The sequence below is a fragment of the Episyrphus balteatus genome, chromosome 2 (assembly GCF_945859705.1).
Source record: "Episyrphus balteatus chromosome 2, idEpiBalt1.1, whole genome shotgun sequence".
In the NCBI taxonomy this organism is placed as follows: domain Eukaryota; kingdom Metazoa; phylum Arthropoda; class Insecta; order Diptera; family Syrphidae; genus Episyrphus; species Episyrphus balteatus.
In genome coordinates, this window is record NC_079135.1 from 100,367,320 (window position 1) to 100,394,204 (window position 26,885).

Genomic DNA, 26,885 nt, shown 5'->3' on the forward strand with positions numbered 1-26,885 from the left:
TATAATAAAAAAAAAAAAGAAGAAACAAAATTTACGATTTTACTTACATATTCAATATAACAATTTTCGAGAACAGTTTGTTCATGGTTGTACAACGGACAATCATAAACATTAAGGGGAAGTGTTCTAAGGACATAATTCCTAGCATTCTCAGTAGCTAGTTTTGCATTAGAACTCAAAGTTGAACCAGCTTGTTGAGCTTTCAGATTGCATGCCTTGAATTGATCCTTGGCACTTTGATGAGTAACAAACTGCGAATCATATGATTGAATGCAATATTTCCATGTTAAGCTCAATGCTGGCAATGGTATAATAGTCTGATTTACTTGTTGAGTTTCATTCAAAACTTGTTGTTGTTGCAGCTCGATAACAGCCAATCGATCTAGAAATCGAACATCAACAGCATTGTTTTCCATATCGGCAATATTGATTTTATAAAGAAGTTCAGCTTGGGCGATTTTCACATAATCTTGGGTTCCATTTGATATTGTATTTGAAGTAAGATTGTAGTTTTGCTAAGGAAAAAATTGGTAACAAATAAAATTATTAAACTTTTTAATTAGAAGAGAGAAGTGTTTTACTAACACCCATCACAGTTGTCAAAACTGCAGCAGCAATGAAAAATTGAATAAAAGAAGCCATTATTTTCTGAATCCAGCGTTGATACTGTTTGAACGAAAAAAACTATTTGATTGTAGACTTCTTTGACCACCTTATATATAGGTTCCCACCACCCATATTATAGAAAACACTTAATGGGCTTTCGAGATAATAGTGCTTTTGATCAATTTTGATACTTTTCTCAGAAGCGTTAGGATCTTATCAATGATTTAATCAATCAATAAGCGATTGAAATTTTAATTCAGTAGTCATATTAATTTGATTATTAAGATCGTGATAATGAAAAAGATGGTGATTCTAAAATGATAAACATTTTTCAAGGGGTTCCCCCTACAAATTGGTGACTTATTGAAGTCTTTCACACATTAAGAAGTTTATGTAATAGATAGATTAAATTTTTTTTTTAGGAATATATTTTTACGCTTATATGTACTTTTGAAAATGTATATGCCGCTCGTTTTTCGCCATTAAAAAAAATGGTAAATATCCTTACGTGACCTTTCTATGTTTCCAATATTTTAAAAACAGATAGCTTCAGTTTCAAGAATGGGAGGATCCACTTCAAACTTGGTATGTAGCAGTTTTTGAAATTGTACCTAAGGTTTTTTGGCATTAATTTTTTTGGAAAATTTTAATTTTCTTCTACGATTTTGTTTAAAAACTTCAAGTTTCAATTTTTATTTAGACAAGGGGTATCTTTTAATGAAAAGAATCATTATTAACGGTAGGTATACCTTCTATAGAACCTTTTTTTTTTAATTTTTTTGACTATCTTTCAAATAACTATTTCAATTTTAACAAATTTTCAATTTTAATTTCATAATCAAATTTTCGAAAACAATACATTGATTTTTTTGAAATTTTAGTTTTAGATGTCGATTAGTAGTTGCTATTTATAAAAAAAAAATTGGTAAAAAAACGGCTGTAACGATTTTGAAAATTTATATTTTTTTTCTAAAAATGCATATTAATAAAAGAAATTAAACTGCATACTTTTTGGGGTCAAATTTCCTTTTTTTTTTTTCATTTGAAGAACGAAACTTATATTTTAAAAACAATTCTTTCATATACCTTCATTTTCCAAATTTGTATATGCATAAAAAGTTTTGAGTTTTAAGAGCAAGTTCTTGCGACCCAGTCGTGCATTACATTACATTTGTCATGATAACAAAAAAAAAAAAAGAAAAAAACCAATGTACGATGTCATTTACATATGTTTCCTTCGTAGAAAAATGATAATCTTATAAAGATAATCATAATTTAGTTAAGTGACAACTTATAACAACTAGAAAAAAATGATTTCACTGATTAAATTCATTACTAAGACGTCTAGGGTGGTAGTTAATTTTCTTATCAGTTATTAGTAAGTAATAATGATTTTTGATTTTTATCAATTTATAACAGTTTTAAAGATCCTTTTTAGATATTAGAGTGGGACTTTTTCACAAATTATGAATAATAGCGAAATGTTTTTTTTTTTTTTATTTTTTTAAGATTAAATTAATTCTGTTGTAAAATAAATTCCACGAACTTATTTTCAAAATATTGTGTTGATTAAATTACTAGATATACAAATAAGATTTGTTATCTTAAGAAAATCGGTAAATTATATCTTAACGCCATTCGCTAGGGTTAATCCCATACATTAACGAATTTTACATGAAACGACATTTTGAAAAAAAAAAAAAAAAATTCTGGAGTTGATTTTGATAGTTAATTTTGTAAGAAATCTTCCTTAAAAGTTGGATTACCTATACATATTAGGGTGCGCCTTATTTTAAAACTTTTGAAATTACATTCTCCCAACCCGTCAAATGGTTCTATCTCATGAAAAAAAATAAAATTGTCAAAAAAAATTTTCCAATTCCGATAAAATTTAGAGGTCGCTACCGGGCTTTAAAAATTATTCTAGTTTCCATCTTCACCTAAAAAATCAGTTTCTATTTAAAATTTCAAGTTCCCTGCAATTTTCTCCTTAAAAAATATCTGCCAACCCCCCCCCCCTCAAAAAAAATCCCCTACCCCTCCCAAAAAATAATACCATCATTATAAATTTATTGCCATCCGAAATATACTACTTTGGGAATTTGGTGCCATTTGTTCAAAATTCTTCAATATTCCTTCCAAAATGTTTAGAGGCATTTAATTTCATTTTTTTGTAGACGAGTACATATCGTGGGGACAACGCCAAAACCACGAATCTTCAAAATTGTAGTTTTGAGAAAAACGGCTTCAAAGTTTTGGAAATTCATGCAATCCTATGGGAACTCGTGCTACGGAAACTGACATTTTAGGCTTTTAGGCCATAGCCGTAGCTAGGATTTCATTTCGGGGGAGGGGGGGGGGGGGGGGTTAGCTCAGACCAAACAAATTTTTTTTTTTTTAAATCGCAATACTTTGTATCAACTATATGTAACTGCAGTCGATTTTAAATCCCGCTAAATCAAATAGTCATTTGAACTGTGTAGAAGCGAAAAATTTGCCAATATCCTTTTTAAGTATTTTTTAGGAGAGGAATTCGTAGTTAAAAGTTTAAAAAAACCCTGCTTACGGTAAACGAATTTAAAAATGGCCGAATATTCAGCGGCATCTCTAGTTTTGTAGGTACAAAAAGTGATAAGTTGGTTGATATAAATTGCGAGCGTTAGCGAGCAAGAAAATTTTTTTTAAGAAACAAATTTTAACCATTCTAAGGCTTTATAAAAAAAATGATTTCGTAAAATTTAATATATATAAAACATTGAAAAATGGACTTTTTCTTGCACTGAAATTTTGTAGCAGAAAATTGACAGGTACATTCTATCTATTGAGTTCTAAATAAAATTAGCAATACTTAAAAACCAAAATTTTAAATAATCCAAGTTGTTTGACATGAGCTAATTACACTGGTCAACAAGGTTTTTGTTACAGAAACCAGGGTATACTTTTCTATAGGTTGAGCTCGAATCCGAAGTCAGAAAAATGCTATCACATCACGTTTTGGAGATATTCCCGTTAGAAAATCGAAAATGCCGATTTTTACCAGTTTTCAAAGTTATTTTTTAGCGTTTACTTATTATTTTTAAAATTAAATTTGTAACAGTTTCTAAAAGAATTGTGTCAAAATTAGAAAGCGATTGGTACAGAACTTTTCGATATTTGCTATTAAAAGCAAATAAATATGAGATGCCCCAAACACTTTGATTTCAAGTTATGATTTCTCGAGGAAGAAAATAGATATTTAAAAGATTTAAACGGATTTATAGAGACAAAACTTAATTCTTTTAGAAACTGTTACAAATTCAATTTTAAAAAAATAAGTAAACGCTAAAAAATAACCCTGAAAACTGGTAAAAAGCGGCATTTTCGATTTTCTAACGGGAATATCTCCAAAACGTGATGTGATCGAATTTTTCTGACTTCGGTTTCGAGCTCAGCACACAAAAAACCTATAGAAGAGTATACCCTGGTTTCTGTAACAAAAAAGAAGTTTAATTTTGTTGATCAGTGTTATACTTCACTTTGAAATTTAACAATAAACTGAAATTGTTTAATTTTATAATTTGAAACAAAAGAATAACGAAATGTTGTAAATACAGTGCTTTGCAAAAGTATAATCGCACCATATAAAAATGCTGTTTATATAAAACCGAGTATTGCAGCGACACCCTACTATTTTTTTTATTAAAGGGGATCAAAAAACAAGAATATTGAGAAGAACTACAGTCTCTGAATAAATCGATACATTTATTTTCGCTTGCATACTGGATTTAAGGTTAACATAGAACAAAAGTGGGTAATAAGCAACTGAAGATATCTCGGACAGTAGAAAAGATGTCTGAAAGATTTAAATAGATTTAAGGGTAATATTTCAAAAACGAGATGTGATCGAATAAGTTCGTCTTTGGATCCGAGTTCGGCCACCGAAACCCTTTGAAAAAGCATAGTTTAGTCTCGGCACCAAAAACCCTGCATAAGTACTTGTGGTATTTAAAGGGTTCTAAAAGAGCATTTTAAGGTGTTAACATAGTGCTTAAGGAAATGGTCAAAGAGATAAAAACTCTTTGTAATGGACCAAACAATTTTTGTTTTCCTTTATACAAACTTCATCGACAGCTTCTGCAACGATGCAAAATTGGTAGTGATTCTAAGGGAGATTTTCATATACCTAGGTAATCAAATCACTAAAATACAAAAACAAATCATTTAGTGCTGCACATATTAGACTTGTATATGTTTATAATATAGGTATCTTGATTTTCTGAAAAAAAATTTCGGGGGGTTTAAGCACCCAAACCCCCCCCCACCCCTAAATACGGCTATGTTTTAGGCAACAGATGGATGATTGGCGTCGAAGCAGTGGATAGAGGGACCGATGAAAAGTTAAATGACGCATTAAAGTGAAAATGTCCAAAAAAAGATTCGCCTTCTGGGAAAACTTTGGCATTGTTCTTTCATTACAAACAAAAAATATTAAAGATGCTTGTCTTTTAATCTCAAAAATATTATGTTTGGGCAAATGGTTATAAAAGACAAAAAACTAAGGAAGAGAAGTCAAATGGTATATAGGAAAAAATATTTTTCTTGAAAGCTTTAAAAATAAGAAAATATGATTGTTATTATCAAATGCTTGCTTATATTTTTTAAAAATTGTTTTTCGTTTAAAAAATTGCGTTTTTATTGCCTGAAAAACCTTACAGCTAGAATTCAGCGAGTGCAACGGCCAACGGGCAACGACAAAACATTTTCGCATCCGGTTTTCTTATTTTGAATTAAAATTAATAAAAGTATTGAATCATGAAAATAAAATCTGTACTTAATTAAACGAGTATAGAGTATATGTACCTACAATTTTGAGAAAAGTTAGTTTGTAATTTTTGTTTGAGGTTTTTTTTTTTTTTTTTTCAAAATTTTGAGTTTGAAAACAAATTTCTCAAAAATTATTCCTTGAAAGAGCTTTATTTAAAAACATAATGAAATGAGAAGTTATTGGCTTTCCAAAAAGGTATGGGACGTTATTTAAGATATAAGCGTCGACTTTAACTAATTTTGTTTCCAATCTAAGTCAAATTCAGAGTGTTTTTCGAAGTGTCTCAGTGTTGGGACTTTTTCACTGTTGAGTAGGATGCGCGAAGTGCTATTTAATGAGAAAGTGAAAATTTAAGAAAGGGGTACAAAAGCCCCCTTTTTTCAATATTGTAATGGTATTGCACAAATTGCTGTTATGATAAAATATGTAATATGTAATTTGGTTCGCATTGCACTGACTTTAAATCAAGTAAGTAAAACTCATTTTTAAAATGCAAAACTATAGATTTATTTTTGAATATAAACAAAAATCAACATTAAACAAATTTAATTTTAGTTTAAAGCGTTTGCGTTGCTAAGAACATTAAGTTTTCCTTTGCCATTCAAACAATCATTGATTTTCTTCAAAGTAAGACTAATTGAGTCCAACACAACATTTTCAACCTTAAAAGTACATTGAACAGCCGACAGTGAAATCGTATTCATATCATAAATACTCTGGTCTCGACTGGCTTGAGCCTTGTCCAAATTAGTTTGAACATATTTAGAAGCCATTTCAACCTAAAAGAGTTCAAAATTTATAATAAAAAAAAAAGAAGAAACAAAATTTACGATTTTACTTACATATTCAATATAACAATTTTCGAGAATAGTTTGATTATAGTTGTACAATTTACAACTATTAACATTTACTGGAAGTGATTTAAGGACATAACTTCTAGCTTTCTCAGTAGCTAGTTTTGCATTAGAACTCAAAGTTGAACCAGCTTGTTCAGCCTTCGAATTGCATTTCTTGAATTGATCCTTAGCACTTTGATAAGTAACAAACTGCGAATCATATGATTGAATGCAATATTTCCATGTTAAGCTCAATGCTGGCAATGGTATAATAGTCTGATTTACTTGTTGAGTTAAGTTCAAAACTTGTTGTTGTTGCAACTCGATAACAGCCAATCGATCCAGAAAACGAACATCAACAGCATTGTTTTCCATTTCGGCAATATTGATTTTATAAAGGAGTTCAGCTTGAGCGATTTTGAAGTAATCTTGGGTTCCATTTGATACTTTGTTATAATTGTAATTTTGCTAAATTAAAATGTTTAACAAATAAAATTGTTGAACTTTTTAATAAGAAAAGTGTTTAACTTACACCCAAGACAGTTGTCAAAACTGCAGCAGCAATGAAGAATTGAATAAAAGAAGCCATTATTTTCTAGCGTTGGTAACTGTTTGACCGAAAACAACTATTTGATTGTATACTTCTTTGACCACCGTTTAAATAGGTGCTCACCACCTATGTTATGGAAAACCCTGATCAATTTTGATACTTTTCTCAGAAGCGTTAGGACCTTATCAATGATTTAATTAATCAATAAGTGCGATTGAGTTGTTAATTCAGTAGTCATATTAACTTGATTATTAAGAACGTGATAATGGGAAAAGGTTTGATTTATTTTCAGAGACTGTTAGCCTATAAAATGACAAACATTTTTGCAAGGGGTTCCCCCTGGAAATTGGTGACTTATTGAAGTCTTTCAGTTATTATTAAGTTTATGTTTTAGATAGATACAATCATTGAATAATTACAAATAGAAGTGACACCGCAGATTACTCTGCAACTATAAGAGTACCGGAAGATAGATGAACTACATGTTTGCGCCTCAACTATTTTGTATTTTCGAGTTGAGTCTTAACTAATAATTTTTTTAAACCTTCATAAAAAAATTAATAATTTATTATTATACATTTCAAAGAGCTTATATTGATATAAGTTTTCGTATTTTGAAAAGTCATATTAGTCTAGAGAACAAGGACGATGCCTTTTGCTCCTACTGGCCTAGGTTCGAATACCGGTAAAATTTGAAATTGTTTTTTTTTGTTTTTGCGGAGATTTTTTTTGAGAAATTTAATTAATTTTTATTCTAGTAATGTAAACAAAAAAAAAAAACAATCTCAATTTCCCGTTAGATTCGAACCTAGGCAGGTAAACTTAACACACATTCACCTTATCCTCTAGGCTATCTCCTCTTTTTGAAATAGGAAAACTTTTATCTATATGTATAAGCTGTTTAGGATTTGATTTTGGGTTACTGGATTTGCTTTTGGATTGTTGGCTTTGCTTTTGGATTGTTGGATTTGCTTTTTTAATTCAATGCACGATACAAGCGACAATTACTTTACAGCGGAAGTTTCCCTGGGTGTCCACTTCTATTTGTAATTATTCAATGATACAATTTTACTTGCGATATGTATGAAAAAGCGTTTATCTAAAGGTGATATTAAAAGTTTAGAAATTTTTCAAAAAACACATTTTTGGATTTTTAAAAAATATTTCAAAATTTTTTTTTTGAAAAATAAATTTTTTGAAAACGGGTTTTTGAAAAATTTTGAAATTTCGTTTTTATATGTAATTTAATTATTTCTTCAAAATGGCATACCTACCAACTTTTTTTTTTGAAAAATGTAAGAAAATTTTTATGTAGGTATACAAAATTATATTAAAAAAAAAACGGCTCTAACGATTTTCGAAATTTTTTTTCTTTAAATCAATTATAAAAACATATTTTTTTTTTCATTTCTTATAAAATTCCATAAATACCTATATCAAATTTTAAATGTTCCCTAATGTTGTTTAGCAAGTACGTGCGACATAATCATAATTTAGTTTAATGACAATTACAACTGGGAATATACGATTTCACTAATTAAATTAATTACTGAGAAATGTCAAATATTGATAAAAATTACATATATTATATTATTTTATTGAAGTAGGTAGGTATCAATAGTGGGTCTTGGCGTCTAGGGTGGTAATTAATTTTTGTATCAGTTATTATTAAGCAATAATAATTTTTGATTTTTATTAATTTATAACAGTTTTAAAGTGGGACTTTTTCACAATGTATGAATAATAGCACTATTTGGTAGTTAGATAGATTTCTTATCTTTAAGTGTTTCCCCCCACGTCCAAATGTTATTTTCTTTTTTAAAATATTAAGTAAATATAGCTCTGTTGTGAAATAAGTTCCATGAACTTATTTTGTACCTATGTATGTAGGTATTGATTAAATTACTAAGAAAAGGTACAAAAATGTTGTTTTTAATCTAAAGAAAATTATTTAACTTATCTTAACGCCATTCGCTAGGTGTGATGAGAGGGATTAAAGATTATTCAAACTTAAGTTATTTTTTTTACAAAAAACCATCGTTAAGATAAGTTAAGATATTATTGGAAAAAACTATATGAGGGGTCCAGTTAAAAACGCCACATGTCCATTTTTTGTAAAAAAATAAAATAAAGATGAGGTCTTGTAGTATTTACTGAGCACTATCTTATGGCATCCTTATTTTTATAAAACAAATTTAAGCCTTGCTGAAAAAATAAATAAATTGCTTTTAATACTAAGTTGTATGGAGAAAAAAAATTTAAAATGCGTTTTTATCGAAATGAGTTGGAATGGACTTGTGTGAACGTTTACGTTTAATCATTCAAAATTGGCAAATAATTAAATAAAATGAAAACAATTAGGCTCTGTTCATTCTTTTCTGCTCTTTCATTAGTTAATTTATATTATTGAAAGCACAAAATTACAATAAGAATAATATTAATGTATCTAAAACTAGGCATCTTAAGTAACATGGAATGAGCCATTTTTTTCCATTGTCAATCCATTTTTTGCCATTCATGAAAATGATTTAGTCTTCTACTGACTCAAACTAATTGTTCATAAATCATAAAAAAAGTTTCTTATTAAGTTTTAACTCAAAATAATTTTAAAGATGATGAAGTTGGTTAAATCATCAATATGTTAAATGCTAAACAAAATTTCTTCTCCCATTGAAAGTAAAGGTCATTCAATATTTATTTGTAAACTATAAACAAAAATAATACATACATACCTACATCAATATGTACCTATACTTCAATAAAATTCAATCGAATAAAAGACATATTTCAAACACCCCCTTAGGACAACCCTCTTCGATTACAATAAAAATAAATTTTCCAATATTTTAAGTATCTCAGGAAAAATATTTCCTATACAAAAATTGTTACCCAAAAAAACAATAAGATGAAATAAATATAGAAACAAACCAAATCAAAAAAAAAATCACAACCCAAAAAAAAAAAGAACCCAAACTATAAGGACGACAATGATTTTCCAAAATATAATGCTATACTTTGCTCCTTCCGATTCTTTACGATATGGTTTTGTCCTTTTTTAATATCGTTTTGGTCCTTCGAACGCATATATAAATTTTCTCAAATAGTACAAAAACTATATACTGTACCTACCCTCGAAGCGATAATAATAATGAACACGGTTTGTGCATTAAATTTTGTACAAAACGAATTGAGAAAAAGAAAAATAGTGTGGAATGAACCAAAAAAAAAAAAAGAAAGAAATATTTGAAAATAAAATAAAAATTCGATATCAGTAACAGAAAAGAAAAGACTAAAAACAAAACACGCAGAAAAGGAAGTTTACGTCTATTTCAGAAGCTTGAACAGGATACCTCTAGCTCATTCCGATACCTTAAAGGCTATCAGCCTGCCATTCATGATGTTCTTTGTTTTGTTTGTATTTTCTTTGTCTGTATTTTTAGTTTTTATTTTCTATACTCTCTCTCCCGTAGAAAATAAAACAAATAAAAAAAATCTACGAAAAGGGTAAAAACTATAACTTTCGCACTGCAAATAAATACCAAATGCCAATAATTCATTGAGTTTTATTGAAAGGACGATGCGATTGCGAGAAGCAGAATTAATGTGAGAATTGCCAAAGGAGATGTTCTAGCATGTGTGTGCTATAGTAGATGATATCGTTTTTGCAAAGTCCGAGATATGTTAGCACAGTAAATCTTTAATGGATTTTTATATGTTTACAAAACATTGAAACTTGATGGCTGCTTATTTTATTTTATATTTTGATGTTCTACACAGCCTTGCTAAGGTATAAAAATTAAAGAAAATAACACAAATAAGGTCTAAAACAATACTTTTGATTAGAACAGGACACATGACTAGTGTTCAAGCCTTTTGGTAAATCTATCTTTGATGTCAAAGGATGCTTTTCGATACAAGCATAACAAGCATAGTTTAGTACTACAAAAGGACCCTTAAACTTTTTGCTGTCATATTTTTATGGAAAAAGGTTTGTCTAGGTAAAATTTTTGACCGTATCAAACAATACAATCCCCTTTTGCGAGGTGACTAATGATATAGCTGATGGAATTTCGGAGGCTTCTACTATAAAGCTATGAGATCGTTACCACTTAACTGTTCCGCAGCCCCGCACGGAGAACTGTCTCCAATACAGGAACTTGGTGGACAAATCTTAAGAACTTCTGCGCCTTTTTCGAAACCAAGACTTATAACAAGCAGTTTAATCGCTCGGTGACTAAAAAGTATTATAAAATTATGCTAGATTACTTGCCTTGCAAGCTTAGAGACCCCCAAAATGAAACAACACCCCTTAATTTGAAAAATTTCGTTCAAGCCCGGAGATTTCTCTGGGCTTAACTTTTTGAACAGTTTTAAATCTGTGCTACCAAACGAATTTGTTTATAAATTGTTTAGAATTTGTTTACAAACGTGAAAACTGACGTTTGGAAGGACAAAATGTATTTAACTAGTTTTGCTAGCATATATTTTTATATCTGTTTGTAAAACATACAAGAAAAAGACGAAAGCGAAAAATATGACAACTCTAAATTTTTGTTGTGTCTGCTGTTTTCGGAACATTCAATATACAGTGCTGCCAAGATTTCAGGTTAAGCCCCGAGGCGTTTTTTTTGTCCAGTTAAGACCGGTGGTAATAAAAAACACACCTAATATAAACCAAGTTAAACGTTTCATATGTCATCCCTGTGATATTACTTCGACTGTCACTCATTCGATTGTCATTTGTCATGTACTGTTTGCCGTTTGCGCACCACAAACAAGAGAAAACCTACCATGTTTGTTTAAAAAGCATTTTTCGTGAAAGAAAAAGTGTGTGTTATGCAGGGTTGCTACAAAGCTCAAAAGTGAGCTGAGCTCAGCTCACAGCTCAGCTCAAATTTTGAGCTAGCTCATTTTTGAGCTAGGTACCATAGCTCAGCTCATTTGAGCTGAGCTGAAATTTAGCTGAAAGTGAGCTGAGCTGAAAGTGAGCTGAGCTGATGGTTGAGCTGAGCTGTCGGTGAGCTGAGCTGTTGGGTGAGCTAAGGTAAAGTGAGCTGAGCTGTGATGGGTGCGATGTTACATTGATTTTTGTTTGGAAAGTATAATGAAAAATGAAGATATTTTAAACTTTTGTAAAACACCATAGCTTAAGATGTTTGGTTCTAGTTATTAATGGAATTATTTTTACAGGGTGTCCCAAAAGTTAACGTCGAAACGAAAACGGTAGATAGGGTAGGTGGTGACAGTTATCAGAAAAATAATAAAAAAAATCGCAGCCATATATTTGGGAGTTATGGGCATTTGAAAAAAAGTCGAAAAAATGGCCACCCTGTGACGGTTTTTCATGTGCCGTGACTACAAATCTTAATTTTTCTCATTTTTTTCTTTTGTTACGGAACCTTGAATAACCCTGCTATCAAATGCATTCAAAAATTTTAACTCAGCTGCATTAGTTAAAATAAGCTCCAGCTTGAAAACTTTTTCCGCAGAAATACGGAATCATATTGGTATAATGATGTACATGTCGATATACCGTTACCGCTCACTTTTAACTCACTTTCAGCTCAGCTCACTTTCAGCTCACTTTCCTGTGCTTTTAATTTAAAGAGAATCTGGTGTGCAAAGTTATATTTCCAAAATAAATAGTAAAATATTTTGTTTTATTATTTTACAATTGAAATTTTTGTCGTAAAAAAAAATAATAACAAACAAAATTTTGTAGTAGGTACCATCTAATAAGCTAGATGACAGTTAATCCTTGTGAAAGTTCTTTACAGAAGAGTAAATTTTCATCCGTCGCCGCTAAATAAGTGTAATGGCTTGGCCACACCGAAGGATGCGGTAGCGGTACGGGTAATTGTATGAAAAAAATTCCAAACTGACACATCAACGTTCAGATGTGGAATTTTTTTCAAACAATTACCCGTACCGCTACCGCATTCAGTTTGGATTGGAATTTTTTTCATACAAGTATCCGTACCGTCATGCCGACTTTTCACGAGTCGATTTTAGCCGCACGATATGTCGGTCGAATAGGATTTTTCTATGGGGAATGTCACTTTATTCGTCTGCGACTTACGTTCACACGAGTCGGAAAGCTTCACCGCACGGCAAAAATCAACTCGTGAAAAGTCCCCATTACCCGTACCGCTACCGCGTACCTTCTGGTGTGGCCAAGCCTTAATTTCAAAAAGATTATTTGAATCACCCTATGGTACTACCTTGCCGACAATTTTTTGTTTTGATTTCATGTGATTAGGAGCACCGTTAATCCCTTTGACATTCTTGTCAAAAAAGAAATTTTTACTCCAACGCCGCATAAGAAGTTATAACTTCAAAAATGCTTAAAAAACAAAGAATATTTTTAAAATATTAAAATAGGAAAAGCTACCCAAAAGGTACAATCATTGGCACCCTCAAAATTGAAAGAAATAGAAGTGTTTTTCATAATAGTTTTTATCAAAGTTTAGTTAAAAACAGTTTAATATAACAAAAATCTTCATTTAAAGCAATTAAAAAAAAAGTAAATAAAATGTACGACTGGGCCGTATGAACTGGCTATTGCATTTCAAATTACACACCATTATCTTACATAATTTTTGGAAGTTAAATCTCTTTTTAAATTTAAATTTAGCAAAAAACTATGTCATTTTCGCTTTTTTGTTTGAATTTTTTAAAGAGCATTGCGTACTCCAAATTTAATCGAAATCGTTGGAGCTGTTTTCGAGAAAATTGCAATATCTCGAAAACTTTATACAGGAGATATCTTTTAAGAACGAGATATTAAAATAAAATAAAAAGGGTCTTGGAAATCACGTACAAATCGTGTGTAACGAGTTTTTGGAAAATCTATCAAACCTTTTGAGCTCTTTTTTCCCGATTTTTCAAACATGAACTTATAACGGATACACGGTATAATTATTGGCACTCTTAAAGGTACAATTATTGGCAGTGCCAACGATTGATGCCCCAAAGCACGCATTATTGGCACCCCCCTGCCAATAATAAAACCACTACTTTATATGGGACCAATTATTGACACCCCTTTTTAATTAATTTGGACATATTTTTCATATAAAAAACAATTAAAAACATTTAATTTATTATATTGTTAAGCTAAAAAATAAATCTTCATCCAAAAACTAAAAAAATAATCAAAAACGGACAGTTATCAAATTCAGTGTCCTTAGCGGGAACACTGTATTTTTTGTACTTTTTTCATAAACTTAGAAGGGCTTTACTTTTTTACTAATTAAAAGGAACTGAGAATGAAATAAACCTAAATAAAAATGCAGAATTGTAGAGAATTAAAGCAGTTTATGAAAAAACATGGTTTTTGTTCCTGGGCATAGTAATTTTTGTGAAATGCTTTATTGCATGAAGGGTGCCAATAATTGGTACAAAAATCGGGGTGCCAACCATTGCACCCCTTACGCTAGTGCCATCATGAAGTGAGATTTTTTTAATTTTAATTTTAAGCTTTTGATTATTGGAAATGTATTATCGTATAGAATATGCAGAGCTTTTGATAGAATACATTTTTCAAAAGTTGCATACTTATAGGATAAATGTATATAAAATTTTTGTCATTATACAAATTAACTAATAATTTAATTTTTGTTTAAATAAAGTTCTCCTGAAGAAGGCAGCAACCCCTGCCGAAACATCGGGAAAGTAAATGTAAGCTCCTGTGCATCGATTCGAAAAACGTTCTGATTTATTTGCTTAGAAATCTTGGCCCTGATCATGAGAAATGTTCGATGAGACAAAAAAAAACATCAAGAGAAAGTGTCTTCTATATTTTTCCTCGCCAAAATAAAATGTTTGGCTTCATGGAAAAACTGCAAAATTGTATGAAAATTGATTGCTGATCACAACTTTTGCGCTTAAATTTAATTAAAAACCATTTTTATCTATTTTAAATACCTTTTTAGTCCCTTTTTTGGTATTAAAAAACCTGACCTCAGGTAACACTGACTAATTACATTATTTATTTATGACTCACATCTTACTCACTCTGCCTGAATGGCTATTATGTTCTTATCTAGAATAATTTGTTGTTTCAGTATCTTTCTTTTTTTTCCAGAATAAACGAATTAAGTTATAAACTAGGATTCAGGTATAAGAAACTGTTATCGTATTGAACTTGGAAAAATTGTAATATAAAAGTAGTTTCTAAAAATTTCCACATAATAATTCGGAATATTAAAGAAGAAAGTCGTGTTTCCATTCAATTGCAAACTATATATATAAAAAAAAAAACAAAATGAAGCTAATTTTCGGAATTATTTTAATTTTTTTCATATTTCTAATAATAATTGAAGCTGAAAAACCAGGTAAGATTGCTTATCTGTATTCAAAATTAATATTTTTTTATTTATTGATCATTTAAAAAAAATTTTTTTTGAATTTCCATTTTTTGAAAGCTGCTTGTTTACAACCACACTCGCAAGATGGCAATGGCATAGAACGATGCAGAGGTTTATTTCCATCGTGGTCTTATAACTCAGAAGTTGGAAAATGCGTTGAATTTCGTTATGGTGGCTGCCATGGTAATGACAATCGATTTTACTCCAAAGAACAATGTAAAACATTTTGTTTAAATTAATATCTTTTTAATTAAATTATTAATATAATATCACAATTTTGACTTTTTTTAAATTTTTTTAAATGCAATTAAATCATTCAAGCTTTAGTGTAATAATTAAGAATATTGCGTTTCCCCTTGCCATTCAAACAGTCGTTAATTTTCTTTGAAGTTAAACTAATTGCATCTAAAACAGACATTTCGATTTTAAATGAGCATTGAATAGCTGACAAAATAATCGAATTCAAGTTAAAAATACTCTTCTCTCGACTCAATTTAGCTTCATCCAAATAACTTTCAACATATTCTACAGCACTTTGGACCTAAAAAGTTCAAAATTTTTAATAAAAAAAAAAAACAACCAAAAATGTTCATAATCTTATACTCACATTGTCAATATAACACTGCTCTAATTTTGTTTGATTGTTTTTGTGAACTTGACAACTTCCAACATTTCGAGGTAGTACATTAAGAGCATAGTTTTTGGCACTATTTGTATATGACTTTGCAGCAAAAGTTAAATGATAGTAATTTAACTGGGCCATACTATTGCAGTTTTCAAATTTGTCTTTAGCACTTTGATAAGTAACAAACTGTGAATCATAAGTTTGAATGCAAGATTTCCATGCTAAACTCAGCACTGGCAATGGTAAAAGAGTTTGATTTATTTTTTGAGTTTCGTTCAAGACTTGTTGTTGTTGTAATTCGATATCAGACAATCGATCATGAAAACGATCCTCAAAAGCATTGTTTTCGATTTCAGCAATTTTGATTTTATAAAGAAGGTTAGCTTGGGTGATTTTAAGGTAATCTTGAGTTCCATTTGTTAATTCATTTTGCTAAGAAAAAAATTTATAAATGATAAAAGAAAATTTTTTAATAGCAGAAGTTGTTTACTTACGGCTATTACAGTTGTTGTCAAAACTGCAACAGTAATGAAAAACTGAATAATAGAACCCATAATTTCCTGACCAGTATGTTTGAACTATTTAAATGGAAATGACTATTTGATTGTTAACTTTTTTGCCTTGACCATGTTTTATAAGTATAGGCAGTCAACACATTTATTATCTAAAACCTTTAGTAGACTTTTAAGATAATAAAGCTTTTGGGATTTTTTGAATTTTTCCTAAACAAAAGTAAATACCTTATCAATGACAACAATATAAATCAAAGAGTAATATATTGGATTATCCGGTGCTAAATTATTGCACCGGTGCGCTGATTATCTGAATAAATTGGTTGTTAGCCAAGAGAAGCTGTTATAAACTAATTAGCTAATGACAACGCAAAACAAGTAAGTTGTTTTTTTTTTTTTTTTTTGAATACTTAAAAAAAACACTCCCTGGAAGTTGATCTCCATAAGATTAACTTTAAGAATCTATTACCTAAAGAATTCTTACAGTTTTTTTATGTAGAACTCGACATGGCAGACTGGCTATGGTCGTAGCTTGTAAGTGAATTTCAGCGAGAAAAAAGTTTAAAATTAGAAAAATTAAGAAAAAAAGCTAAAATTTATAAAAAATCATGAGAAAAATCATGTTTAAATCGTCATATCTCGGTAAGTACGCATCAAAACACCCCCAAACTTGCAAAATTCAAAATTCTCTAAAAACAAAACTACAAGTCCAAAACTTATAGAAAAAACATTTTTGTGCTCTGTGAGTCGATATCCTTCGCATACAATTCAATTGGAGTTGAAAAATTCAAATTTGAAGAAAATCACATTTCAAAATGTTTAAATCGTCATATCTCCTTAACGGAGCGTCTAAACACCCCTAAACTTGCAAGATTCAAAATTCTCTAAAAACAAAACTACAAGTCCAAAACTTATAGAAAATACATTTTTGTGCTCTCTGAGTCGATATCCTTACAATACAATTCATTTGGAGTTGAAAAATTCACATTCTAAGAAAATCACATTTCAAAATGTTTAAATGGTCATATCTCCTTAACGGAGCGTCTAAACGCCCCTCAACTTGCAAAATTCAAAATTCTCTAAAAACAAAACTACAAGTCCAAAACTTATAGAAAATACATTTTTGTGCTCTATGGGGCGATATCCTTCGCATACAATTCAATTGGAGTTGAAAAATTCACATTTGAAGAAAATTACATTTCAAAATGTTTAAATGGTCATATCTCCGTAAATACGCATCTAAACACCCCTAAACTTTCAAAATTCAAAATTCTCTTTTAAAAGAAAACTACAAGTCCAAAACTTATAAAAAATACATTTATGTGCTCTGTGAGTCGATATCCTTCCAATACAATTCAATTGGAAGTCAAAAATTCACATTTGAAGAAAATCACATTTCAAAATGTTTAAATGGTCATATCTCCTTAACGGAGCGTCTAAACACCCCTAAACTTGCAAAATTCAAAATTCTCTAAAAACAAAACTACAAGTCCAAAACTTATAGAAAATACATTTTTGTGCTCTCTGAGTCGATATCCTTCCAATACAATGCATTTGGAGTTGAAAAATTCACATTCTAAGAAAATCACATTTCAAAATGTTTAAATGGTCATATCTCCTTAACGGAGCGTCTAAACACCCCTAAACTTGCAAAATTCAAAATTCTCTAAAAACAAAACTACAAGTCCAAAACTTATAGAAAATACATTTTTGTGCTCTCTGAGTCGATATCCTTCCAATACAATGCATTTGGAGTTGAAAAATTCACATTCTAAGAAAATCACATTTCAAAATGTTTAAATGGTCATATCTCCTTAACGGAGCGTCTAAACACCTCTAAACTTGCAAAATTCAAAATTCTCTAAAACAAAACTACAAGTCCAAAACTTATAGAAAATACATTTTTGTGCTCTGTGAGTCGATATCCTTCCAATACAATTCAATTGGAAGTCAAAAATTCACATTTGAAGAAAATCACATTTCAAAATGTTTAAATGGTCATATCTCCTTAACGGAGCGTCTAAACACCCCTAAACTTGCAAAATTCAAAATTCTCTAAAAACAAAACTACAAGTCCAAAACTTATAGAAAATACATTTTTGTGCTCTGTGAGTCGATATCCTTCCAATACAATTCAATTGGAAGTCAAAAATTCACATTTGAAGAAAATCACATTTCAAAATGTTTAAATGGTCATATCTCCTTAACGAAGCGTCTAAACACCCCTAAACTTGCAAAATTCAAAATTCTCTAAAAACAAAACTACAAGTCCAAAACTTATAGAAAATACATTTTTGTGCTCTCTGAGTCGATATCCTTCCAATACAATGCATTTGGAGTTGAAAAATTCACATTTGAAGAAAATCACATTTCAAAATGTTTAAATGGTCATATCTCCTTAACGGAGCGTCTAAACACCCCTAAACTTGCAAAATTCAAAATTCTCTAAAAACAAAACTACAAGCCCAAAACTTATAGAAAATACATTTTTGTGCTCTCTGAGTCGATATCCTTCCAATACAATGCATTTGGAGTTGAAAAATTCACATTCTAAGAAAATCACATTTCAAAATGTTTAAATGGTCATATCTCCTTAACGGAGCGTCTAAACACCTCTAAACTTGCAAAATTCAAAATTCTCTAAAACAAAACTACAAGTCCAAAACTTATAGAAAATACATTTTTGTGCTCTGTGAGTCGATATCCTTCCAATACAATTCAATTGGAAGTCAAAAATTCACATTTGAAGAAAATCACATTTCAAAATGTTTAAATGGTCATATCTCCTTAACGGAGCGTCTAAACACCCCTAAACTTGCAAAATTCAAAATTCTCTAAAAACAAAACTACAAGTCCAAAACTTATAGAAAATACATTTTTGTGCTCTGTGAGTCGATATCCTTCCAATACAATTCAATTGGAAGTCAAAAATTCACATTTGAAGAAAATCACATTTCAAAATGTTTAAATGGTCATATCTCCTTAACGAAGCGTCTAAACACCCCTAAACTTGCAAAATTCAAAATTCTCTAAAAACAAAACTACAAGTCCAAAACTTATAGAAAATACATTTTTGTGCTCTCTGAGTCGATATCCTTCCAATACAATGCATTTGGAGTTGAAAAATTCACATTTGAAGAAAATCACATTTCAAAATGTTTAAATGGTCATATCTCCTTAACGGAGCGTCTAAACACCCCTAAACTTGCAAAATTCAAAATTCTCTAAAAACAAAACTACAAGTCCAAAACTTATAGAAAATACATTTTTGTGCTCTGTGAGTCGATATCCTTCCAATACAATTCAATTGGAAGTCAAAAATTCACATTTGAAGAAAATCACATTTCAAAATGTTTAAATGGTCATATCTCCTTAACGAAGCGTCTAAACACCCCTAAACTTGCAAAATTCAAAATTCTCTAAAAACAAAACTACAAGTCCAAAACTTATAGAAAATACATTTTTGTGCTCTGTGAGTCGATATCCTTCCAATACAATTCAATTGGAAGTCAAAAATTCACATTTGAAGAAAATCACATTTCAAAATGTTTAAATGGTCATATCTCCTTAACGGAGCGTCTAAACACCCCTAAACTTGCAAAATTCAAAATTCTCTAAAAACAAAACTACAAGTCCAAAACTTATAGAAAATACATTTTTGTGCTCTGTGAGTCGATATCCTTCCAATACAATTCATTTGGAGTTGAAAAATTCACATTTGAAGAAAATCACATATCAAAATGTTTAAATGGTCATATCTCCTTAACGGAGCGTCTAAACACCCCTAAACTTGCAAAATTAAAAATTCTCTAAAAACAAAACTACAAGTCCAAAACTTATAGAAAATACATTTTTGTGCTCTCTGAGTCGATATCCTTCCAATACAATTCATTTGGAGTTGAAAAATTCACATTTGAAGAAAATCACATTTCAAAATGTTTAAATCGTCATATCTCCTTAACGGAGCGTCTAAACACCTCTAAACTTGCAAAATTCAAAATTCTCTAAAACAAAACTACAAGTCCAAAACTTATAGAAAATACATTTTTGTGCTCTGTGAGTCGATATGCTTCCAACACAATTCATTTGGAGTTGAAAAATTCACATTTGAAGAAAATCACATTTCAAAATGTTTAAATGGTCATATCTCCTTAACGGAGCGTCTAAACACCCCTAAACTTGCAAAATTCAAAATTCTCTAAAAACAAAACTACAAGTCCAAAACTTATAGAAAATACATTTTTGTGCTCTCTGAGTCGATATCCTTCCAATACAATGCATTTGGAGTTGAAAAATTCACATTCTAAGAAAATCACATTTCAAAATGTTTAAATGGTCATATCTCCTTAACGGAGCGTCTAAACACCTCTAAACTTGCAAAATTCAAAATTCTCTAAAACAAAACTACAAGTCCAAAACTTATAGAAAATACATTTTTGTGCTCTGTGAGTCGATATCCTTCCAATACAATTCAATTGGAAGTCAAAAATTCACATTTGAAGAAAATCACATTTCAAAATGTTTAAATGGTCATATCTCCTTAACGGAGCGTCTAAACACCCCTAAACTTGCAAAATTCAAAATTCTCTAAAAACAAAACTACAAGTCCAAAACTTATAGAAAATACATTTTTGTGCTCTGTGAGTCGATATCCTTCCAATACAATTCAATTGGAAGTCAAAAATTCACATTTGAAGAAAATCACATTTCAAAATGTTTAAATGGTCATATCTCCTTAACGGAGCATCTAAACACCCCTAAACTTGCAAAATTCAAAATTCTCTAAAAACAAAACTACAAGTCCAAAACTTATAGAAAATACATTTTTGTGCTCTGTGAGTCGATATCCTTCCAATACAATTCAATTGGAAGTCAAAAATTCACATTTGAAGAAAATCACATTTCAAAATGTTTAAATGGTCATATCTCCTTAACGGAGCGTCTAAACACCCCTAAACTTGCAAAATTCAAAATTCTCTAAAAACAAAACTACAAGTCCAAAACTTATAGAAAATACATTTTTGTGCTCTGTGAGTCGATATCCTTCCAATACAATTCAATTGGAAGTCAAAAATTCACATTTGAAGAAAATCACATTTCAAAATGTTTAAATGGTCATATCTCCTTAACGGAGCGTCTAAACACCCCTAAACTTGCAAAATTCAAAATTCTCTAAAAACAAAACTACAAGTCCAAAACTTATAGAAAATACATTTTTGTGCTCTGTGAGTCGATATGCTTCCAACACAATTCATTTGGAGTTGAAAAATTCACATTTGAAGAAAATCACATTTCAAAATGTTTAAATCGTCATATCTCCTTAACGGAGCGTCTAAACACCCCTAAACTTGCAAAATTCAAAATTCTCTAAAATTAAAACTACAAGTCCAAAACTGATAGAAAATACATTTTTGTGCTCTGTGAGTCGATATCCTTCGCATACAATTCAATTGGAGTTGAAAAATTCACATTTGAAGAAAATCTCATTTCAAAATGTTTAAATGGTCATATCTCCTTAACGGAGCGTCTAAACACCCCTAAACTTGCAAAATTCAAAATTCTCTAAAAACAAAACTACAAGTCCAAAACTTATAGAAAATACATTTTTGTGCTCTGTGAGTCGATATCCTTAGCATACAATTCAATTGGAGTTGAAAAATTCACATTTGAAGAAAATCACATTTCAAAATGTTTAAATGGTCATATCTCCTTAACGGAGCGTCTAAACACCCCTAAACTTGCAAAATTCAAAATTCTCTAAAAACAAAACTACAAGTCCAAAACTTATAGAAAATACATTTTTGTGCTCTCTGAGTCGATATCTTTCCAATTAAATTCATTTGGAGTTGAAAAATTCACATTTGAAGAAAATCACATTTCAAAATGTTTAAATGATTATATCTCCTTAACGGAGAGTCTAAACACCCCTAAACTTGCAAAATTCAAAATTCTCTAAAAACAAAACTACAAGTCCAAAACTTATAGAAAATACATCTTTGTGCTCTCTGAGTCGATATCCTTCGCATACAATTCATTTGGAGTTGAAAAATTCACATTTGAAGAAAATCACATTTCAAAATGTTTAAATGGTCATATCTCCTTAACGGAGCGTCTAAACACCCCTTAACTTGCAAAATTCAAAATTCTCTAAAAACAAAACTACAAGTCCAAAACTTATAGAAAATACATTTTTGCGCTCTGTGAGTCGATATCCTTCCAATACAATTCATTTGGAGTTGAAAAATTTACATTTGAAGAAAATCACATTTCAAAATGTTTAAATGATTATATCTCCTTAACGGAGAGTCTAAACACCCCTAAACTTGCAAAAAAAAATTCTATAAAAACAAAACTACAAGTCTAAAACTTATAGAAAATACATTTTTGTGCTCTGTGAGTCGATATCCTTCGCATTTAATTCCTTAACGGAGCGTCTAAACACCCCTAAACTTGCAAAATTCAAAATTCTCTAAAAACAAAACTACAAGTCCAAAACTTATAGAAAATACATTTTTGCGCTCTGTGAGTCGATATCCTTCGCATACAATTCAATTGGAGTTGAAAAATTCACATTTGAAGAAAATCACATTTCAAAATGTTTAAATGGTCATATCTCCTTAACGGAGCATCTAAACACCCCTAAACTTGCAACATTCAAAATTCTATAAAAACAAAACTACAAGTCCAAAACTTATAGAAAATACATTTTTGTGCTCTGTGAGTCGATATCCTTCCAATACAATTCATTTGGAGTTGAAAAATTTACATTTGAAGAAAATCACATTTCAAAATGTTTAAATGATTATATCTCCTTAACGGAGAGTCTAAACACCCCTAAACTTGCAAAATTCAAAATTCTCTAAAAACAAAACTACAAGTCCAAAACTTATAGAAAATACATCTTTGTGCTCTCTGAGTCGATATCCTTCGCATACAATTCATTTGGAGTTGAAAAATTCACATTTGAAGAAAATCACATTTCAAAATGTTTAAATGGTCATATCTCCTTAACGGAGCGTCTAAACACCCCTTAACTTGCAAAATTCAAAATTCTCTAAAAACAAAACTACAAGTCCAAAACTTATAGAAAATACATTTTTGCGCTCTGTGAGTCGATATCCTTCCAATACAATTCATTTGGAGTTGAAAAATTTACATTTGAAGAAAATCACATTTCAAAATGTTTAAATGATTATATCTCCTTAACGGAGAGTCTAAACACCCCTAAACTTGCAAAAAAAAATTCTATAAAAACAAAACTACAAGTCTAAAACTTATAGAAAATACATTTTTGTGCTCTGTGAGTCGATATCCTTCGCATTTAATTCCTTAACGGAGCGTCTAAACACCCCTAAACTTGCAAAATTCAAAATTCTCTAAAAACAAAACTACAAGTCCAAAACTTATAGAAAATACATTTTTGCGCTCTGTGAGTCGATATCCTTCCAATACAATTCATTTGGAGTTGAAAAATCCACATTTGAAGAAAATCACATTTCAAAATGTTTAAATGGTCATATCTCCTTAACGGAGCGTCTAAACACCCCTAAACTTGCAAAATTCAAAATTCTCTAAAAACAAAACTACAAGTCCAAAACTTATAGAAAATACATTTTTGTGCTCTCTGAGTCGATATCCTTCCAATACAATTCATTTGGAGTTGAAAAATTCATATTTGAAGAAAATCACATTTCAAAATGTTTAAATGGTCATATCTCCTTAACGGAGCATCTAAACACCCCTTAACTTGCAAAATTCAAAATTCTCTAAAAACAAAACTACAAGTCCAAAACTTATAGAAAATACATTTTTGTTCTCTGTGAGTCGATATCCTTCCAATACAATTCAATTGGAAGTCAAAAATTCACATTTGAAGAAAATCACATTTCAAAATGTTTAAATGGTCATATCTCCTTAACGGAGCATCTAAACACCCCTAAACTTGCAAAAAAGATTCTATAAAAACAAAACTAAAAGTCTAAAACTTATAGAAAATACATTTTTGTGCTCTGTGAGTCGATATCCTTCGCATACAATTCAATTGTAGTTGAAAAATTCACATTTGAAGAAAATCACATTTCAAAATGTTCAAATCGTCATATCTCTGTAAATACGCATCAAAACACCCCCAAACTTGCAAAATTCAAAATTCTCTAAAAACAAAACTACAAGTCCAAAACTTATAGAAAATACATTTTTGCGCTCTGTGAGTCGATATCCTTCGCATACAATTCAATTGGAGTTGAAAAATTCACATTTGAAGAAAATCACATTTCAAAATGTTTAAATCGTCATATCTCCTTAACGGAGCGTCTAAACACCCCTAAACTTGCAAAATTCAAAATTCTCTAAAAACAAAACTACAAGTCCAAAACTTATAGAAAATACATTTTTGTTCTCTGTGAGTCGATATCCTTCCAATACAATTCAATTGGAAGTCAAAAATTCACATTTGAAGAAAATCACATTTCAAAATGTTTAAATGGTCATATCTCCTTAACGGAGCATCTAAACACCCCTAAACTTGCAAAAAAAAATTCTATAAAAACAAAACTAAAAGTCTAAAACTTATAGAAAATACATTTTTGTGCTCTGTGAGTCGATATCCTTCGCATACAATTCAATTGTAGTTGAAAAATTCACATTTGAAGAAAATCACATTTCAAAATGTTCAAATCGTCATATCTCTGTAAATACGCATCAAAACACCCCCAAACTTGCAAAATTCAAAATTCTCTAAAAACAAAACTACAAGTCCAAAACTTATAGGAAATACATTTTTGTGCTCTGTGAGTCGATATCCTTCGCATACAATTCAATTGGAGTTGAAAAATTCACATTTGAAGAAAATCACATTTCAAAATGTTTAAATGGTCATATCTCCTTAACGGAGCGTCTAAACACCCCTAAACTTGCAAAATTCAAAATTCTCTAAAAACAAAACTACAAGTCCAAAACTTATAGAAAATACATTTTTGTGCTCTGTGAGTCGATATCCTTCGCATACAATTCAATTGGAGTTGAAAAATTCACATTTGAAGAAAATCACATTTCAAAATGTTTAAATGGTCATATCTCCTTAACGGAGCGTCTAAACACCCCTAAACTTGCAAAATTCAAAATTCTCTAAAAACAAAACTACAAGTCCAAAACTTATAGGAAATACATTTTTGTGCTCTGTGAGTCGATATCCTTCGCATACAATTCAATTGGAGTTGAAAAATTCACATTTGAAGAAAATCACATTTCAAAATGTTTAAATGGTCATATCTCCTTAACGGAGCGTCTAAACACCCCTAAACTTGCAAAATTCAAAATTCTCTAAAAACAAAACTACAAGTCCAAAACTTATAGGAAATACATTTTTGCGCTCTGTGAGTCGATATCCTTCCAATACAATTCATTTGGAGTTGAAAAATTCACATTTGAAGAAAATCACATTTCAAAATGTTTAAATCGTCATATCTCCTTAACGGAGCGTCTAAACACCCCTAAACTTGCAAAATTCAAAATTCTCTAAAAACAAAACTACAAGTCCAAAACTTATAGGAAATACATTTTTGTGCTCTGTGAGTCGATATCCTTCGCATACAATTCAATTGGAGTTGAAAAATTCACATTTGAAGAAAATCACATTTCAAAATGTTTAAATGGTCATATCTCCTTAACGGAGCGTCTAAACACCCCTAAACTTGCAAAATTCAAAATTCTCTAAAAACAAAACTACAAGTCCAAAACTTATAGGAAATACATTTTTGTGCTCTGTGAGTCGATATCCTTCGCATACAATTCAATTGGAGTTGAAAAATTCACATTTGAAGAAAATCACATTTCAAAATGTTTAAATGGTCATATCTCCTTAACGGAGCGTCTAAACACCCCTAAACTTGCAAAATTCAAAATTCTCTAAAAACAAAACTACAAGTCCAAAACTTATAGGAAATACATTTTTGTGCTCTGTGAGTCGATATCCTTCGCATACAATTCAATTGGAGTTGAAAAATTCACATTTGAAGAAAATCACATTTCAAAATGTTTAAATGGTCATATCTCCTTAACGGAGCGTCTAAACACCCCTAAACTTGCAAAATTCAAAATTCTCTAAAAACAAAACTACAAGTCCAAAACTTATAGGAAATACATTTTTGCGCTCTGTGAGTCGATATCCTTCCAATACAATTCATTTGGAGTTGAAAAATTCACATTTGAAGAAAATCACATTTCAAAATGTTTAAATCGTCATATCTCCTTAACGGAGCGTCTAAACACCCCTAAACTTGCAAAATTCAAAATTCTCTAAAAACAAAACTACAAGTCCAAAACTTATAGGAAATACATTTTTGTGCTCTGTGAGTCGATATCCTTCGCATACAATTCAATTGGAGTTGAAAAATTCACATTTGAAGAAAATCACATTTCAAAATGTTTAAATGGTCATATCTCCTTAACGGAGCGTCTAAACACCCCTAAACTTGCAAAATTCAAAATTCTCTAAAAACAAAACTACAAGTCCAAAACTTATAGAAAATACATTTTTTTGCTCTGTGAGTCGATATCCTTCCAATACAATTCAATTGGAGTTG

The 26,885-nt window shown here is 30.2% G+C and overlaps 1 protein-coding gene across 1 annotated transcript; it reads right to left on the minus strand.

The window, feature by feature from the left end:
* Positions 1-15,464: 15,464 nt before the first annotated feature.
* Positions 15,465-16,247, minus strand: LOC129912264 (uncharacterized). The gene is made up of 2 exons (XM_055990440.1): positions 15,773-16,247; positions 15,465-15,706 (listed from the first exon to the last, which is right to left on the minus strand). Exons 1-2 carry the CDS (start codon positions 15,926-15,928, stop codon positions 15,482-15,484), a joined length of 381 nt encoding a protein of 126 aa, XP_055846415.1. The 5' UTR covers positions 15,929-16,247; the 3' UTR covers positions 15,465-15,481.
* Positions 16,248-26,885: the final 10,638 nt, after the last annotated feature.

Bases quoted from the DNA above. Each gene is read 5' to 3' on its own strand.
- LOC129912264 (XM_055990440.1), bottom strand. From the start codon at position 15,928: ATGGCCCAGTTAAATTACTATCATTTAACTTTTGCTGCAAAGTCATAT. The intron at 15,707-15,772 runs GTGAGTATAAGA...TGAACTTTTTAG, and splicing joins AGCAGTGTTATATTGACAAT to GTCCAAAGTGCTGTAGAATA.